General features: G+C 36.3%; 1 protein-coding gene across 4 annotated transcripts in view; it reads right to left on the bottom strand.

The window, feature by feature from the left end:
• KIAA1958 (KIAA1958 ortholog) overlaps nt 1–18,062 on the bottom strand; it is a 213,834-nt gene that overhangs the window by 81,437 nt on the left and 114,335 nt on the right. Inside the window, exon 3 of one of the 4 annotated variants that reach the window (XM_003925227.4) lies at nt 10,072–10,155. The exons of the other annotated variants lie outside the window; for them this stretch is intronic. Within the exon in view, the coding sequence (XP_003925276.1) occupies nt 10,072–10,155 (84 nt within the window). The remainder of the gene's footprint in view (nt 1–10,071; nt 10,156–18,062) is intronic. 4 annotated transcript variants of the gene reach the window in all.

Below are 18,062 nucleotides of genomic sequence, written 5' to 3'. Positions count from 1 at the left end.
CCCCCATATTACATCTTAACAACGTGTAGTAATCTGTTGAAACAATTTTCTCTTTACTTTCAGTTTGTTTGGAATTGCTGAGGCAAGATGGAAACATCAGGTACCAAACTAGACGGGGGGCATGACAAAATCCTGATGGCCGTAAGGCAATGAAATATGTTAAGTCAGTCTATGTAAATACTGTGTGTAAAAGTTAACACGTGGGAACTGTGAGGTTTCAATGGTTCTTTATAAAGAAAATAAAATTACTGAATATTCTTTTTTTCTTTTTCTTTTTTGAGATGGAGCCTCGCTTCCTCACCCAGGCTGGAGTGCAGTGGTGCAATCTCAGCTCACTACAACATCCACCTCCCAGGCTCAAGCGATTCTCCTGCCTCGGCTTCCTAAGTAGCTGGGATTATGGGCGTTAGCCACCAGACCCATCTAATTTTTGTGTTTTTTAGTAGAGACTGGGTTTCATCATGTTGGCCAGGCTGATCTTGGACTCCTGATCTCAGGTGGTCCACCCACCTCAGCCTCCCAAAGTGCTGGGATTACAGGTATGAGCTACCATATCTGGCCTGAGTGTGCTTATTAAATGAAATTCAAACAATAAGCCATGATAACCAACAAAAATAATGTATGCACCTCATAATCTTCTGCTATTACATTGTTCAGCCTAAAAATATCCAGATCAAGGAAAAGTCTTGTCATCCGATTGGATTTTTCTGCAAGATTTTCAAATATCAGAAGAAAAAAATATTTAAAATTCTAGAGGGGCAAGTACTAGAAAAATTCAGAATTCTTGCTTTCTTTCTCTTTTTGCAAATTTTTTTTGCTCTCAAAGAGCTGGGAAAGTGTCGAAAAGAAGCTGACCTAGCCTGGAATTATAAATATGACGCAAAATTTTCAAGTTTGGCACCACTTTGACAACTACAGTATTTCTTTCTGTAGAGGCCACTAAGTGCTGGCTCAAAATATTAAACAATGAAGTACATCGTTACTTAAGTCACACATACAAATGTTGACTGGCACAGCCTTTTAACACAGTTTTTCAGTTTAACTACAGTAAGTGGTAGCAGCAATGGTTAACAATTCCACATCAACACCACAAACACACATATGAAAGAGCACCTATAACAACATGCAAAATCTCAACATCACTGAATATTACACAATGCATAGAAATGGTAATGATTTTTGGCAAGGTGTTTTTTTTTTTTTGTAACAAATGCTTTATAAAACAAAAGTTATTTTGTTATAAATGCTATTTAAAAAGTTGTAACAATCTAATGGATTATAGATATAAAAGTTCAGTTAGATAAAGTTAATCTGAGTGGGTAAATACTAAATATGGACCTCCTACTTCATCCAATATAAATAATCAATTATAAATTAATTTCTAGTGGAAGTATACTAAGGTATTTGATTTATAAAAGAATTACAGAAAATAAATGGACATAAAAATCACTAAAATACAATATACACAATTACTGTTAGGAATCTATATTGCTGATATCTTCCTAATTCTACTTATCACAAACAAATAAATAATGCCAAAGCATTGTCAAAGCTCTTATTGAAATGAACGTATAATGGTAAAAATGCTAATTCCAGTGTAATACCAAGACAAACATTAGAAGTCAAACATAATTCAACATTCCATAAAAAGACAAATCACACTGTACCTTTTTAAAAAACACCTAACATTTGAACTTTTTTCAACTATGATCTCATAAATTATTTTTAAAATAAAAATTTGTGAAATGTTTCAATATTTATGCTTGAGTTCCTTTTCAGAAGAATAAGCAAGATGAGAAATACAAATAATTTGCATTTAGGTAAGCCTGTGTTTCTACATCTACTTACTGTAGGCCTCGTTCCTTAGTTACCATTTTCCCCCTTTACTATATCTAAATAAATTTACTTCAGAAGTATCCTAATTATGTTGATAGAAAATTGATCTCTGACTGAGAATATGTCCCAAAACTTTAAATATGGTTTTTAAAACTTTCCATAGGCTAAAAAATATTGTGGGTTGAATTCAGAACCAGCAGTATAGATGCTGTGTAGCTGGATATCCAAGTGAATATCAAATTAAACAAAAATATACTTTCTTGTTCATAATCTATAACTAGAATTCACATTCTTGAACACTGTAGTTTGTTTCTCCTCCATAACTGAAAACTAAATATAAATGGGGCAGGCTGAGAGATGTTCATTAGAATCAAGGAACAATTACATTTACAGATTTTCCTATTAAACTCAAGAAAGAAAAGTTGCTAAAACTAAGATGTAACATAACACAACGAAAAGTGAAATGTCACATTCAGAAACAGCCTATAGGAACTTGGCAGCTTGAATCTACTCCTAAGATAAATTTGTGGGTTTTAAAAACAATTAAAATTTGGAAAACAAGAAGTAAAAATACAGGGTTGTTTTTATTCTCTAAACTCTACCTATGGACAGGAAGTCAGAGTGCCTCGTTCTCGTCCTGGCTTTAACCCTCACAAGGGAAATCTCACACCCTAACAAGGTGTGAGCACCTGGGCATTCGCCTCCTTTCTCTGGGGCTATTTCCTCTTCTGTAAAAGAAGGATGGATTAGGCCAGAGCAGTGGCTCGTGCCTGTAATGCTAGCACTTTGGGAGGTGGAGGTAGGGGAATTACTTGAGTCCAGGAGTTTGAGACCAGCCTGGGCAATACAGTGAGATCCCATGTCTACAAAAAATTTTTAAAAAATTAGTCAGGCATGGTGGTATGAACCTACAGTCCCAGCTACTGGAGAGGTTGAGTTGGGAGAATTGCTTGAGCCCAGGAGTTCAAGGCTGCAGTGAGTTGTGATTATGCTACTGTACTCCAGCCTGGACAATAAGTGAGACCCTGTCTCAAATAAATAAATAAATAAATAAATAAAAACAAATGAAAAGGTGGATTAGATGTTTCCAATTTTATTTTCCAGCTAGCACACCTGAAGGATGCATTCTAGAGGTAACAGCAGCTCAGTCAGCCTAGTGAGTCTCAAAGGAGGGTAGGGGGTAAGGAACATGAGACCTCTGGGGAATTTGTTTGAAGTTGTGTTCTCTTGGCTATTTCTATCTCCTTGCCCTCCCCACCTCCATGAGGACATGGTGACCCCTACGCTTCACAGCACTAAAAATCACCAGGCTAGATGAGCTCTTGGGTCTGTTCCAGATCTAGCCTCTATGACAAATAATTCAACAAAGACAATGGTTTACATTAACACTCAGATCTAATTAATATTCTAATCAAACTGGGACTCTGACCTAATTAATACTCTGGTTCTAATTCACAAAGGTCATTGTTTACATAAGAACTCAATTTAAGTGTATTAAAATGCCATCTTTAAAAAAATACATAATTTTCAAGCTTTTGCTCAGTTTTGGCAGGCCCAGTTGGTCAATTTATAAACAGGTTGCACCATGAGAAATTTTAAATGTCTCCCCTTTTCTGTTTAGAAAAGTAAAGTTAGAGTTCTTGGTACTGTCAACATCATCTCTTCTTTTCTGTTGTTATATCACTAGAAATACACCAACTCCCAACAGGATATTTGCAATATATTTCTTTATTCCAGTTCTATTTGATGGCAAGGAGCTCTAAAATTATCCTAGCTTCATCACTTTGCTTTATGAAAGGCTATGCACTCAAGCCAGATTCAAGTGAGAAGGGAAAGCAATGTGTGAATACCATGCATTAAACAAAAAACAATTGAGGATGCCCTTACCAATGTGCATTTCTTAACTGATCACTGTCTATCTGTACCATATCGTATGGTAGATGTACAGAGACAGAGCTTGCATAATACAATTCTGTTTGGGAAACATTTATTAAACTGGTAGAGAACTTGCTAATTCTTCAATACTTATAACTATTTTTTAATGAATGAACCCTTTAAAAGATATCTTGCTGCAAGAAATTATATATTCCCCTTGACTTTCCTCCCTAGGCTTGGACATTTATTTCTTCTATCATATGGGAGAGAATTTTTATTTACAAATGCTTAGTTTTACAGCTTTATTTTGGCTAGAGAAATAAGGATCAAAATATACTTTTCCTATAGATAGTCAGAAGAGAGCCGATTTAGATCAGAAGTGTCTGTCTCACATTAAGCAGATAGTCAAACCAGAAAAAATCTGAATAGGTTCACAGTCTACCTCTAATTCATATTTAGTATCTGGTCAATGGCAATCAATACTGGCTTATAGGCATTCCCTCTGCCTACACCCTCCCACTTCCCTGTCTGAATTATAAAGGACTCTTGAAATTGGGGTTTTGGCTTTAACTGGGGTAAAAATAAGTGACAATCATTTAAAAATATACTTCCTTGCACATATACACACTTGCCTCCATGACAAAGTTAGGTGTTTCTTAAAGACTGACACAAACTTCTGCTCTCTGCTGGTAACCAGGGGCAAACAAACTGCTTAATATCTCATCTCAAAATAACTACAGTAATGGGGCCTAAATAATGTTGTACTAACAAACGTGCTGGTGATAGCTCTGATCTCAATCAAGGTAGAGCTGAATTAATACTGATGACTTTATTACACTTGGGATTTCATTTATAATTTATAACTTCAAAGCGTCTACAGAAGCACTGCTGCACTTCTTGAACAAGCAGCTACAGCAGAAAAAGAGAGTGCTTAATGGGATTTAGATCTAATTTCAGATACGGATGCTCTTATATATTAACTGTGACATGGGCAAAACATTTACTTTCTGATTTCCTCAATTATAAAAGAGAAATAATAATACTTACCAAATAGGACTATTGTGAGAATTAAGTGAAACAACTTAGCACTACTGACAATGGCACATTGTCAGTGCTTAAGAGATGATAGGTCACTAATAACAGATCTACACATGCTGATGCACGTGTGCACCTACGTGAACACAATGGATAGTACAGAAATGCCTTCACTTTATTGATTTTAAAACAGGCTCTAAAGAAGATTCTCCACAAAATACTCAAAGAGGCATTATGTATGGATTTTGCAGCAAACCAACACATTCAATGAAAAAATAATGAATAAACTGCATGAGTACAAAGTTTGGAAAACTATGCAAAATAGTATTAGCATAGAAATTTTTGCTGGGCTCTCAAAAATGGAGTAAACTTTTATTACAATGTCTTTTATACATTCTTTGAGAGCAGGAACTATTTCATGTATCTTTATACTCCTCCCAGTTTAGACTCTAGCTGTTCAATAAATATCTGTTGATGTGACTACAAATTTTCATCTCAATAGTCATTGATTTCATGGCATCTGGAAGCTAAGCCTTATGATCTAGACAAGTAAATGCTATGAAAGTTCCAGCTAATGATAATCTAACTGAAAAACCAAAGAGATCAGATGTATGCTAGAAGATTTTCAGACTACTCTTTTGTAGAACTGGAAGTGATTTAACATAGGGAAAATTTAACCATAGGGAAAAATAATTATAAAATAAATATCCTAAGTTGTTGATATATATTTATAAGTTATATTCAGACCAGCCCTAAATAACCATGATATCAAATGGAATCTTAGAATAAGCTGTCTTGGATAAATATCCTATCTTTAACTTTTTCAAACATTATAGTTTTTTTTTTTTTTAATTGCTAGCATCTATGGTTTTCAATAGTCACTCATATGAATATGGTAGAGAAATTCTACAGCTATGTCATCCAAATGCTGACAGACTGGTTCAGTGTTTTTGCTGTGGACAGCGCAAAACTTTTAGTCATGTGAGGAACACTGGAGTTTCTTACGTAACATTGCATTGATCTTAAAGTATAAGCACTGCAAATAATGGCTTTATTTGAGCCACAGGATTGCCTGAAACAGCAGCACATTCAGTTGTTGTGAATACCTGCCGGACTGTTGATTTTTTGCTAAAGTATATGTGCAATTTTGACAACTGCCTCTGCCACAGCATGAACATGATTTTTTTTCTTAATATTCCAAATGATAAAAATGGCATCTGGCAGTATCATTTAGATAAAAACACAAAATTTAGAGGTAGTTGTAGATTTTTCATACTAAAATTAACTCCAAGAGATAACACCAGCACTTTGGGAGGCCAAGGCAGGAGGATCTCTTGAAACTAGGAGTTTGAGGCCAGCCCGGACAACACAGTGAGACCCCATCTCTAGAAAAAATTAGCTGAGCATGATGGCATGCACCTGTAGTTCCAGCTACTTGGGAGGCTGAGGCAGAAGGATTTCTTGAGCCCAGGAGTTTGAGGTTACGGTGAGCTATGACTCTACCTCTGCAATCCAGCCTGGGCGACAGAGCAAGACCCCCACCCTGTCTCTAGTCAAACAAACAAGCAAACAAACAAACAAAAAAAGACAGATACTGTAACTTGGCTATGCTTCTACCAAGCCATTATTCAGAAAACAGTTTTCTGAAACTAAAAGTCATCATGTTCCTATTTTGGTTTGAGTTATCACAGAAAAATATAAATAAATAAAAATAATTCACATTCTCAATTTGTGTTATTCTAAATGAAAATGCAGTATGATTAAGCAGGACAAAGATTTTCATTTTAGTATCTCAATAAACACAGACAGGGAACTGACATTTTCTAGTTCTGCTTTCTCAGTGCATACTGACTACCCTTTTTCCTTAAAACAAACTTACTGTGCTGTCAGAAACGTATCAAAAAATTTAGAAATTATGTCAATTAAAAATTAAACGCACCATAACATTTTAAGTGTTTCACAGAGACCCTTTTTCAAACATGAGAAGTAACCACATAAAAATAACTATTTTTTTAAAAGAGTTCCCTAAAGTAGGCTGTCTGATGCCGTAAGGACTAGCTACAGAATAAGGAGAAAGGAAGGTTTTGTAAAGAGAAGTGGGAGAAAGAGGCTCTGTGGCTCCAAATGTATGGGGCTGGGAGAGGGCTAGGACATGGTGCCATCATGAAAGATCACTCAGGATTCCTTTTGATCAGACATCCTTCAGAGATGTTAAGATGCTGTGTCCCCAGCTCTGGCTCAAACCACTGAAAATTATAAGCTGGTCCTGAGAAAGGTAAGCAGAAAAAAAACTCTGGAGTGAAAAGACACACCTACCATTTCTTTAGCTATGATCTAATTGACTTATTTTGACCTGACCATAAAATGAAGATAACTCACCTTTTAAAAGTTGCAAGATTAAGATAATGTATATAGAAATAAATATGTAAGTACTGAAACATATCTGAAGAAATATTTGCCAAAATGTTAACTGTACTTATCTTTGGCTAGAAGATTTATGAATACATATTTTGTTTTCTTTATCCTTATCTGTATTTTCCTATATATATTTTTATGATTAGTAACTATGACTTACATATGTGATGCATGTAAGTCACTTGGCACAGTGCTGGCATGCATGCTGGCTCAAAAATGGCAGCTCTCATCATTATCAATACAAAAACATAAAGCAAGACATTTTCTGCCCTTTCTTCTTGTTTCTGGATTTGTATATATATGCTTCTCTGTGGAGGAAAAGCCATGAGAATGAGGTTAATTTCACCACACAAAGTCCACGGCCGACTTCCCACTCCTGAGCCAAATGAAAGGTCACAGCTTAGAGGAACAGGTCTTTATATGGTTATGACTTGGTGTTGGAAGGAGTTCCCTGACCATGGGAGAGCTCAGCTCTGTGACGATTTAGCAAAGCAATTCAGAATGGAAGTTGTTCTGGTTATATACCAAATTAATGTACAAAATACCACCTACCTTTCTAGCTAATGTGAATTATGAGGTTGCCTTGAAGAACAAATATCTCCCAATAGAATTCTCAGGTCCAGTGAAACAACCAAGATTTGGAATTTATATGTGTTGCTGATTACACAGGATAGGAACCTAGCTCAGCTTTCTTGTGGTTCTAATGTCTAAATTTAATTTATTTTTGAAATAGTTTAATAATTCACCACAGGCTTCAAGACTTGAAAATAAAGAGTTTGGAAAAACTGCCATGAATGTTTAACCAAAATTATTATAATAATTGCAGGATATCACAGGTAAATGCATTTATATTTACTACAGAAGAATCTCGCACATTTTCAAGAGTGTCAATATTCCTTTGATCTCAACTACAGAGTCAAATACCTCTCTTTGCCCCAGGAGAAAAGAGACTGTTTAATGCTTCTATATAAATAATTTGGGGAATATGAACTTTGAAGACGAAGAGTTTTTTTGTTGTCTCAACTACTGCTTCCAGATTTTTAGTAAGACTTTCCACTCTTTACCTTCTCTTTATATGCAATCTAATAATGCTTGGCAACATTTTCAAAGCTTTGGTAGGTTTAAATTTCTTGTCAAACTTCATTTATATCCATTTCTTCGGGACGAAAAAAGAAACATTCTATCCAGGTTCAAGCACAATAGTTAAAATGAACTATGTAACAGTCCTTTTAGCCACAATATTAGACTTTGCATATCATTTTAAAATTACGTACCTCCCTAAAAGAATGGCACCTTTATTCCCTCCTTCTACCCTTCCCCGCCAAAAGAAAAGATGTTAGCTAAACATCTAGATTTTCGTACACTGTAAAAAATGAGGCACAGGAGCTAAAACCCTAATTAAGTTAAAAAGAGAACAGGTAAATAATTTGATGTTGAGCTTATACAACACTTTCATATTCCGGATCTAGCTGAATACAGTTTTGTGTAAGCAGTCAAGTTAACGTCTCCTCTTAATATAGAATTTTAAAAATTAAAAAAATAAAGCCATTTATTAAGGAGACAAAAAATGGGAGTTGGGGTGGGAAGGAAAAGCAGGAATTGAGGACACAAGCATCTAAGTCTAGGATGACTTTCAATCTCCTTTTCGACAGTTTTTAATTTCTCTCTCTGCTTTATGTTGCCTGAGAACCACGTATGGTTTTGTAAAGTCTGTAACAGTAACTACATCTGATCACCCACAAGTACATCTGTCTTAAGCCTATAAATACTATGTTAGTAATACTAAATTAGCTCCATTGGCTTATTTGTAAAAAGAAAAATATATTATATATTTATATTTTTATAAAGTTAATTAACACTGAGGGCAGAGGAAGGGGAAGGAGAAGCGCTGCGTAATCAGTTTCTCTGGACACGGTAACCAAACAGGAGTCTTGCTCAAGCCACCTGGTCAAGCAGTGTCTGAGGAAGAGTCATAGGAGGCGGAGACGATGAAATTGCCATTGTTGGAGTGCCCAGCCACTGACTGGGCAGCCTGCTGGCTCAGATTGTTACAGATCAGCACCAGCTGATTGCTCTGGGCCTCAGACAATGTGCTGCAGCTCTGATACACACTGAAGTTGGTTTTCCTGCCGGGGATGTTGCCCTTCTCACACATGGTCTTCACCATCTTGGCCAGCTTGTTCTTGCCAAGGGCCTGGCAGTTGTACCAATGCAGAGCCGCCAAGTTCACGACTGGCTTGATGGATAAGTAGAAAGGGGCATCCTCATAGCGCATGGCAGGAGGCCGCCGCTGGGCATACTCCTTATAGTCCTGGACGGGGCAGGTCTGCGGGGCATGCTGGGTGGCATACACACGGGAGTCTGTCCCCCCTCTCTTGGTTTTGGCATTCAGGTCCCCTGTGTCCTGACCCATCCACTCCAAGTACTCCAGACCCGTCTCTGTTACCCGGAGCCGGATATCACCCCATTTTAAGGTAGATCCATGGAAGCCTGTGCAATGCCCAAAAGCTTTTGTATTGTTGAGCCAGACTAGGTTGAGCAGACCCTCAGGATTATATCGGCTTAGCAATCCCCTTTTCCGCAGGATGAGCTCATCAGCAAAGGTGAGCTTCATGGACTTGTGTGGCTTATTTCCTTTTCCTTTGCAGCGGAGTTCAATTTGCTTCTGCTTCAGGGCCTCTTGGGAACGCTTGAATTCCTTATCCCTGGTGATGCTGTAGCCATACCTGTGTTCTTTGAGGTACCTTTCGAGCCCACACTGGTAATTGGCCAAGCTGTTGGGTTCGTATTCGGACCCATCCTTCTGCCTGGCATCAACAAAGAAAGACGCAAGGTAGGCATCCAACTCCTTGCAAGGGATGACATAAATCTCTCTTGTTTCAGAAGGATACTTGGAGATGAGGAACTCACGGAAATTGCGGAGCGCGGTCTGCGTGCTCCGGATGGTTTTCTCGTTCTGCTCCCTGCTGAGCTCAGCTGCTCTTTCATCCTGGTCTGCAACAAATTGGGGGGGAGGGATAGAGAGGGTGTTGATGAGTTCAGACAATGCACTTTCTACTCTGAAATAAAGTTTCCTTTTATAATGACAAGGGAAAGGAAGAATCAATTCTACAGAGATCACTGATAAATGTTATTTACATACCTGTCACATTATAATAGCCAACTTCAGTTTCACAAATGATCTACTAGACAAGCATATAGCCCATTACAAGCAAAAGGAGTTTCCTATGTCACTGGCACATAGTTTAGTGCATGAACATTTGTGGAAAGAGAGAGATTCAAGACGGCCTTCGTTTTAGGAAAAATGTGAAACAGAAATGTGCTATTTATCCTACCGCAGCGTGTAAGGGCCCCATTAGTGCTGACAGACTCATTCAGAATCACTTCATTTGTGAAAACAGAGGTTGTACTGTTTCCATTTTATTGAATTAAACTAAAATATCTGTATTTGTTATTTTAACACATCACTAAAAGACTATTTAACAATGACAAAGCACATCTTTTATGGCAGTTAAATACTTGTTCTACAGCAATTCAGGTAAACATAGTTTAAAAGCATTCTGCATGTAACTGCAGGGCATCTGTAGTAAGTGATGAACGAAAATATTTGGTATTTTGGAGGGTAATGAGGATACAACATCATAGCTATAAAGACAGGACAGTTACATATGAAATAGGCTATTATAGTCAAGATATAAAGAAGGGGGTTTGTCTCCAGGATCTATCATTTCTTTTTATTACTTTATTATTTGTACTCTGCTACCAAGGACGTGAGGTGCCTCTTTCTGTTATGGAACATCCATGATTAAGTAATGATGCCCTAGAATAGCTATCTTCACAGATTCCTGTGGTTCAGAATCACCCAGGATGTTTGATCAAAATGCAAATTCCGACATAGCAGGTGTAGGAATCTGTATCCTAACCAGCATTTCTATGTTCATGATGAGGTTTGAGAGAATACACTTTTAGAAACAAAGTTCCAATGCCTGTGTCCTAGGCAGGAAATCCTACTTTATTTTCGCCAATTTTTAAATAATAGTTAAGTTCAATTATATCATTTAAATGGTTTCATTTCGGTAAAATATAATTTAAATTTAGGGTCTTAACAAAATATTTTGTCAAAAATCACCACTATTATGTTAGACACAGTCCGAGTGAAACCTAAAAGAGAAACCCTAAAGCAAGCATACAATAAAAACAAACGAACAAAAAAATCAGGCTATCCTATTGATTGTTGAGAGGCAAACACAGAGGTTAATTTCAAACAACATAAAACATGTAATTTCTGATTTCTAAAGTATAAGGTAGAAGCATTTTGTTTATCTTAATTATGCTATCTAGAAAAAATTTTTTTATTAACTTGAAAGGCTGCTTGGTGGAAGTCTTTGAATTACGACATCCAATGATAAAAATAAAATTTCTAGTAAACTGAGTTTTATTTACACACTACTTTTTGTATTATTATATACATATATGAATAGCTATGTTATTTTAAAATGACAATCATAAGACATAATTGTCAAAAATCCACATAACTTTATAAAATGATATAAACTAAAATTCACTAAACTAGTTAGCTATTTTTATAGGCACATTTTTGAGGGATCACATTTCCAAATCTCAAATATACAAAAGTTTTATGCTTCAACAGACTTAACTTTCAGTCATGCTATTTTCTTCCAGTTGAAATTGTTGATCTATTAACAATAAAGATGTTTATATTTCCATCAAAAACATGGAACCCACAGGTTGAATGTTTAATTATTTGCCATGCTGGCTTCCTTGACAGTTTACATGGAAAGCCAAAAGGGCCAGCACATCTGTTTTTCTTGGCTACTTGTTCAAATATCTATCACAAGGGTCTTCTAACTTCAAACAAAGATTTTCTAAGAAATAAACAGTCACAGACAACTTTAGGAGAAGAATTTCCAGGTTCTCAACTTTCACATGGGATCTTTTAAACACTTGTCTGAGATGGAGACTAAGTTTGTACATGTTGCCATCTGAAACCTACTACGGTACATACTCCGGGGTGTATTGATTTATAAATTTTGTTTGGTTCCTCAAAGTCAAAGACTTCGACTTTTACCAATTAGGATTTCTTGTCTTTAAATAATTAAACCCATAGCATTCTCTGTCTTATGCATATTTTGACAAAGGTGAAATCTACCATTAGAAACATGGTTTGAGGCCTGAATTGAGGTGTTCTGAATTTAGGACATATGAAGGGGTTACATGTTAATGAGGCTGATTCTTCTAACTAGAACTAGAATATTCTGCATAACTATCAAAAAGCTCAAGATAAAGTAGCAGCTTAAATTTTACTAATTTCTTTCAGATGATTTAGTGTGCTTTTTATTCACAGGGTATTTAATATTATGAAATTGTATCATGAAATACTGATTCTAGCTGGGGTTGCTCCTCTTTTTTTTTTTTCCTGAGATGGAGGTCTCACTCTATCACCCAGGCTGGAGTGCAATGGTGCGATCTTGGTTCACTGCAACCTCTGCCTCCCGGATTCAAGCTATTCTCCTACTTCAGCCTCTCGAGTAGCCAGGATTACAGGCACCTGCCACCATGCCCGGCTAATTTTTGTATTTTTGTAGAGATGCGTTTCACAATGTTTGCCAGGCTGGTCTTGAACTGACCTCAGGCGATCCGCTTGCCTTGGCCTCCCAAAGTGTTAGGATTACAGGCATGAGCCATCATGCCCGGCCTCCTCCTCTTTATTTTATAAAGTATTCACTATTTCCTACCTCTTTTTTTTTTTTACAAAGATAAATTGATTGAAACATGCTGAAAAACCTTTGGGTGTCAATTTGAAAGTAAGTGAGTGGTCAAGAGTTTTCAAGTTCTTTTAAGGGATATGTGAGCAAAAAAGTTTAAGTTTGTTGGATTTAATTCAGCAGCATTAGTCAGTCTGCTATTAGTGGGACTGGTGAAGACAACCATGGAATGGTCCAGAATGCTGGTGTGGATGCTGTCACCTGCCACAGTCCCCTGGGTGGAGCCCTCCTATGTTAGTATCTCCTCCGCATTTCAGCACCATGCTAACACACACAATGACTGACACATTCACACCTTTTCAACTCATCCTCAGTCAAGCCTTGTTTGCAAGACTTTCCCTTCTTTCTACTGGGCCTCAATCTTAATTGAGAAACAGCCATTCCATCTGCAGGATAATAAAACTAAAGACAAATGTCACTCTGTCATATCCTTTCCTAATAGCCTGGAATGAGCCACCAGAGGAGGTTGAAAGGGTAAAGACACTATCATTGATTTTACATGAGTAACAGGGAAGGAAATAGTTTTAAAGTCAAGTAATAGGAATACGTTTTTTAGTTAACAACAAAATTAAATAAGACCAGTGAAGACTGACAGTAAAATAAAAAACTATTACCACTGTCTTGCATTTACCTCTAGTTTTAGAAATTTTTCTGACTCATTACTTTTAAAAGCTTTTTAATAGGTGTAATACACACAATGAAATAGAATAGTCATTAAGTGCATGTGATTAATTTTCACAAATTGAATACATTTGTGAATCCAGTGTCCAGGTCAAGAAAAAGAACATCACCAGTACCCCAAAAGCTTTCCTCGTGTTCTCTTCTTCCAGTCACTCAGTCTCACCAAGAAAACCTGCTATCCTGACTTGAAACATCATAGTTTTGTTTGGCCTATTATTGTAACACATATGAATGGACTCTTAGAAGGTACACTCTTTTGTGTCTGGCTTCTTTTGCTCAACATTATGGTTTGTAAACTTCATCCACGTTGTTGTGTATCTGTAGATAATTTATCCTCATTGCTGCATAACATTCCATTGTGTGAATATATTATAATTTATTTTTCTATTCTATTGGACATTACATTCTATTAGTTTTCAGTTTTTGGCTATTTCCAATATTTGGTGATCATGTGCATGAATCTCTGTTGGGTATATATGTAGGAGTAGAATTGCTGTGTCACAGAAAATCATGTGTTCAGCCTTGATATGAACGACAATTTGCCAAAGTGGTCATATCAATTTACTTTCACCACCAGGAGGAAAAGGTGCTCCATTATCTTCAGCAACACTATATACAGTTAACCTTTCTTATTTTAACCATTCTGCTGGGTATGTAGTGGTACTCCACTGTGGTTTTAATTTTCATTTGGATAACCTTTTTTGTGAAGTGCCCATTCAAATATTTTGTCCATTTATCTACTGGATTGTCTGCTTTTTTTCTTACTGTTTGTAGGAAGTTTTTAACATATTCTAGATATGAATGTTTGTTATATTTATTGAAAATATCTTCTTCAATATATGGCTCGCCTTTTCATTTTTTAATGGTATCTTCTAATAAACAAGAGTTCCTAATCTTAATATAGTCCAATTTATCAATTTCTTTCCTTTATGATTCATGCTTTTTACCTTCTGTTGAAGACATTTTGCTTACTCCAAGGTTATGAAAGATTTTCCATTTCTTCCAAAAGCTTTACTATTATACTTTTCACATTTTGATCTGCCATCCACCTAGAACTGACTTGTACATTTTTATTTGACATTTACCAAAACATCCACCTATATGTTCTGAGGTAGAAATTAAGATTTTTTTTCAATATGAATCATGATCCACTTGATTTTAATTGATAAAATTTGAACAGGCAATACAAGCATATAGGACAGTTTCTAAAAGCTACAAACGGGTATAGAGTGAAAGTAAGTTACCTGCTGATCTCAATCCTTTGTTACCAAGTTTCCCTCTTCACAACAACCAATGTTACCAATGGATTGTATATAATTTTCAATATTTTATATTTCTTATTCTTTTCCTTTCAAAATGGGGGGAGGGGGAAACATACTATACATCCTATTCTAGACTCTGCTTCTTACCATTATGTATTAGAAATAGCACCATATTATTATGCATACATTTGCCTTAATCTTTCTAATAGGTGCATTCTATTATATATGGATATACCAGGATATATTTTTTCTGTTTTCTAACTCCCTATGGATAGATAGACATTTGCATTATTTGCATCCTGTTCCTATTACAAACAATGCTGCAATGGGTATCCTTGTAGAAAGAATGCTTCCCATGCATGGGCAAGTGTATCTATAGAATAAATTTCCAAAAGTGGAACTGCTATATTGTGACTGCCCTGCACATATGTTGAACTAATTTATACTCTGATGGTATGAGTGCTGCTTCAATCACACCTTACCAGATATATTATCAAACCTCTTCATCTTTGCTTATATAACTGTAATTATATTATACTTTTATTTATTTTGCATTTTTCTTATAAGACAACACTTTCTCAAGTACATATTCGTTATCTGTATTTTCTCATTTTCTCTCTGAATTTTCTTTGAATGTACATGGTAACGAATATAACTTGGGCTCTAAATAACTGTTGTTTAATGCTGACAAAAAATTTTCACAACACAAAAGATATACTGTAAAAATGACTTATCTGAAGTATGTATATGGTTTAGCAGGTGAACTGAATGAGTCACTGTCACTAATAAAAAAATACATGCAATGAGATGGGCAAAAACATATGCAATGAGTTGTGATTAATAACAAATTTTTAAAACTGCACATGGATAAAATCCCAAAGGCCCAGAAAACTGAATGACAATTAAAAATACACAAGTACAAATTATTTTTTTCTAAGCAAATCAGGTATTTATTTAACAATTAGAAATGAAATTTTAATGAGCAGGCAGCAGAATAATGTTTCTTATGGCTCCCATGAAACTATGCACCCAACAGCCTAATCAACATCTGTATCCAGACTTAAGATGTAACTCAGGATCTGTCCCCACAGACCTGCCCCTCCACCTACCCAGGTGCTGAAGCCTGAAACCTGTGTACCATCCTTGATACCTGCTCTCCCTTTCTTCTATACCTAATCAACCAGGTCCTGCTGAGCTACCTCATTCATTCATTCAAGCACACTAACTGATACATGTCAGGAATTAAGGAGGCTGGGTATACAGGGATGCATATAAGGGGAACAGTCCTTGCTTTTGTGGAATTTACCATCGAGTGGCAGAAAACAAGACCAGAATAAAAATAAGTAAACATTGGACAAACTGGCACAAGGGCTATGAAGAAAAATAATGCATGTTATCAGAGAAGATAAGTGATCCACTTAAGGATGATGTTCTAGAAAGTATTCTCTAAAAATATTTTTTAGTTAAGACCTAAAGATGAGAAGTCAGTCATGCAAAGAGCAGAAGGAAGAACAGTAGAGGGAACAACATATGAGAAGTTCCTGCAATGGAAACAAAATTTCAGAAACTTAGAGTATCCCTACGACTGGAGTGAAATGACCAAGAGCAAGAAGGGTGTGAGGAGAGGTTTTGAAAGCCCACTGGGGCCAGATCATGCAGGGCCTTGTAGGCCTTAGGGCCTTGTGTTTTAACCTAAGAAAACTAGTTGGTCAGAAAAGTACATGGTCGGATTTTCACTGCTCTATTATGATATAAACCTACTCATTTCCTCCCATATTAAGAAAATCTTCAATAAACTCAGCCTTGTGTAAGTAGGAAGGGCAAGGGCTGGGCTGATGTCTGGATGACCTGGTATGAAATATTCTCAGAAAATGACATGATCCATAACCTCAATTACTTCAGTGGAAGCAGGAGGTCAGACACAGAGGGAACAAGAGAACATCCAAGTCAACCATCACTTCACTTTTCCCCGACCCATCCTTAGCCCCTGCAAAAAATCATAGTTGGTAAAAACTGTAGAAGAGAGATTTCAGCTAATCTTATGTAAATCTTAAAGAACCACGAGAAAGCAGCTGATTAAATTCACACTGTCCTACATATTTATTTCATTCCATCTCACACCTCTGTGTCAGGTTGTGACCTCCTCCAGAAGAAAGGAATACTTAGAGACAGCTTTAGCAAAGTTTTAAAGCAGACAGCTTTTCTCTCTCTCATTCTCTCTCTATGTATTTATATAGTGTCCGCACCCTGTTAAGTCAATTATTTTTCATGTCTTTGTCATCTGTGAATCCAGAGTACTCAGCATATGTTCTGAATTTTAAATGCACAGAACCACCACATATATTTCAAAGGATGAACAGCCCAAGCTTTCACTTGAGTGTGATAGGAAGGGGAGAACTTCTGGACATGCATCGTTTTCAAAAATGCATTTTAAAAATGTCTTTCCTCCAAAACTTGCATGTACATTAGCTCCCTTCTACCTATCTGTTATAGCTTGCTGGGCCACTATTTTAGCAGGCCTTGCCGTCACTGCATCAATAGTTTGGTTTTGCTTATAAATAGGAAGGGTACATAAATTCTCTTTCAAGAAGGTACAGGTGACCTTAGTTCTTTGAATGAAAGGTTGTATTTCTTGCCTGTACCATTCATAAAAACCACTTAAACTTATTCAAAGCCTCTGTAAAGGAGAAGCCATTCCATAAAATCCAGCACAGTGAAATGAGCCTTCAGTGAATGTAGCCAACAGATTGAAAAGTTTTAGGTGAATAACTTCCAAGAGATTTGCAACCTGGAGAGGGGTCTCAGGAAGGGCCTCAGTGCTGCCTCAGGAATGCCTCCTGATAGCCTGAGTGAAGTTTTTATGAAGACAGCTTTTCTGTACTTATTTACATAGTCTCCATGCCCCATTAATCTAATTATTTCCTCTCTTGTTAGAAGATGGCATGGAAAAACACATAATTAGTGCAATATCTTATGTTCTCATTTAATTTGGGGAGATTTATGTTAGATTTAAATTCAGATCCATTTGCTTCTATTGCTACAGTACCCAATTTAAAATAAAAACAAACTTGGCTATCACATTCCTTTGTGATTTTATTAAAGCAATACATCTGAAGCCGTAAGAAACATTTTCTGATGTTTAAACTTCTCCTTTATTATTTTCATTTAAGAG

This window comes from Saimiri boliviensis, chromosome 2 (assembly GCF_048565385.1).
Source record: "Saimiri boliviensis isolate mSaiBol1 chromosome 2, mSaiBol1.pri, whole genome shotgun sequence".
NCBI classification, from domain to species: domain Eukaryota; kingdom Metazoa; phylum Chordata; class Mammalia; order Primates; family Cebidae; genus Saimiri; species Saimiri boliviensis.
Note: the sequence above shows the minus strand (reverse complement) of the source record. Positions and strands in the feature narration are given on the sequence as shown.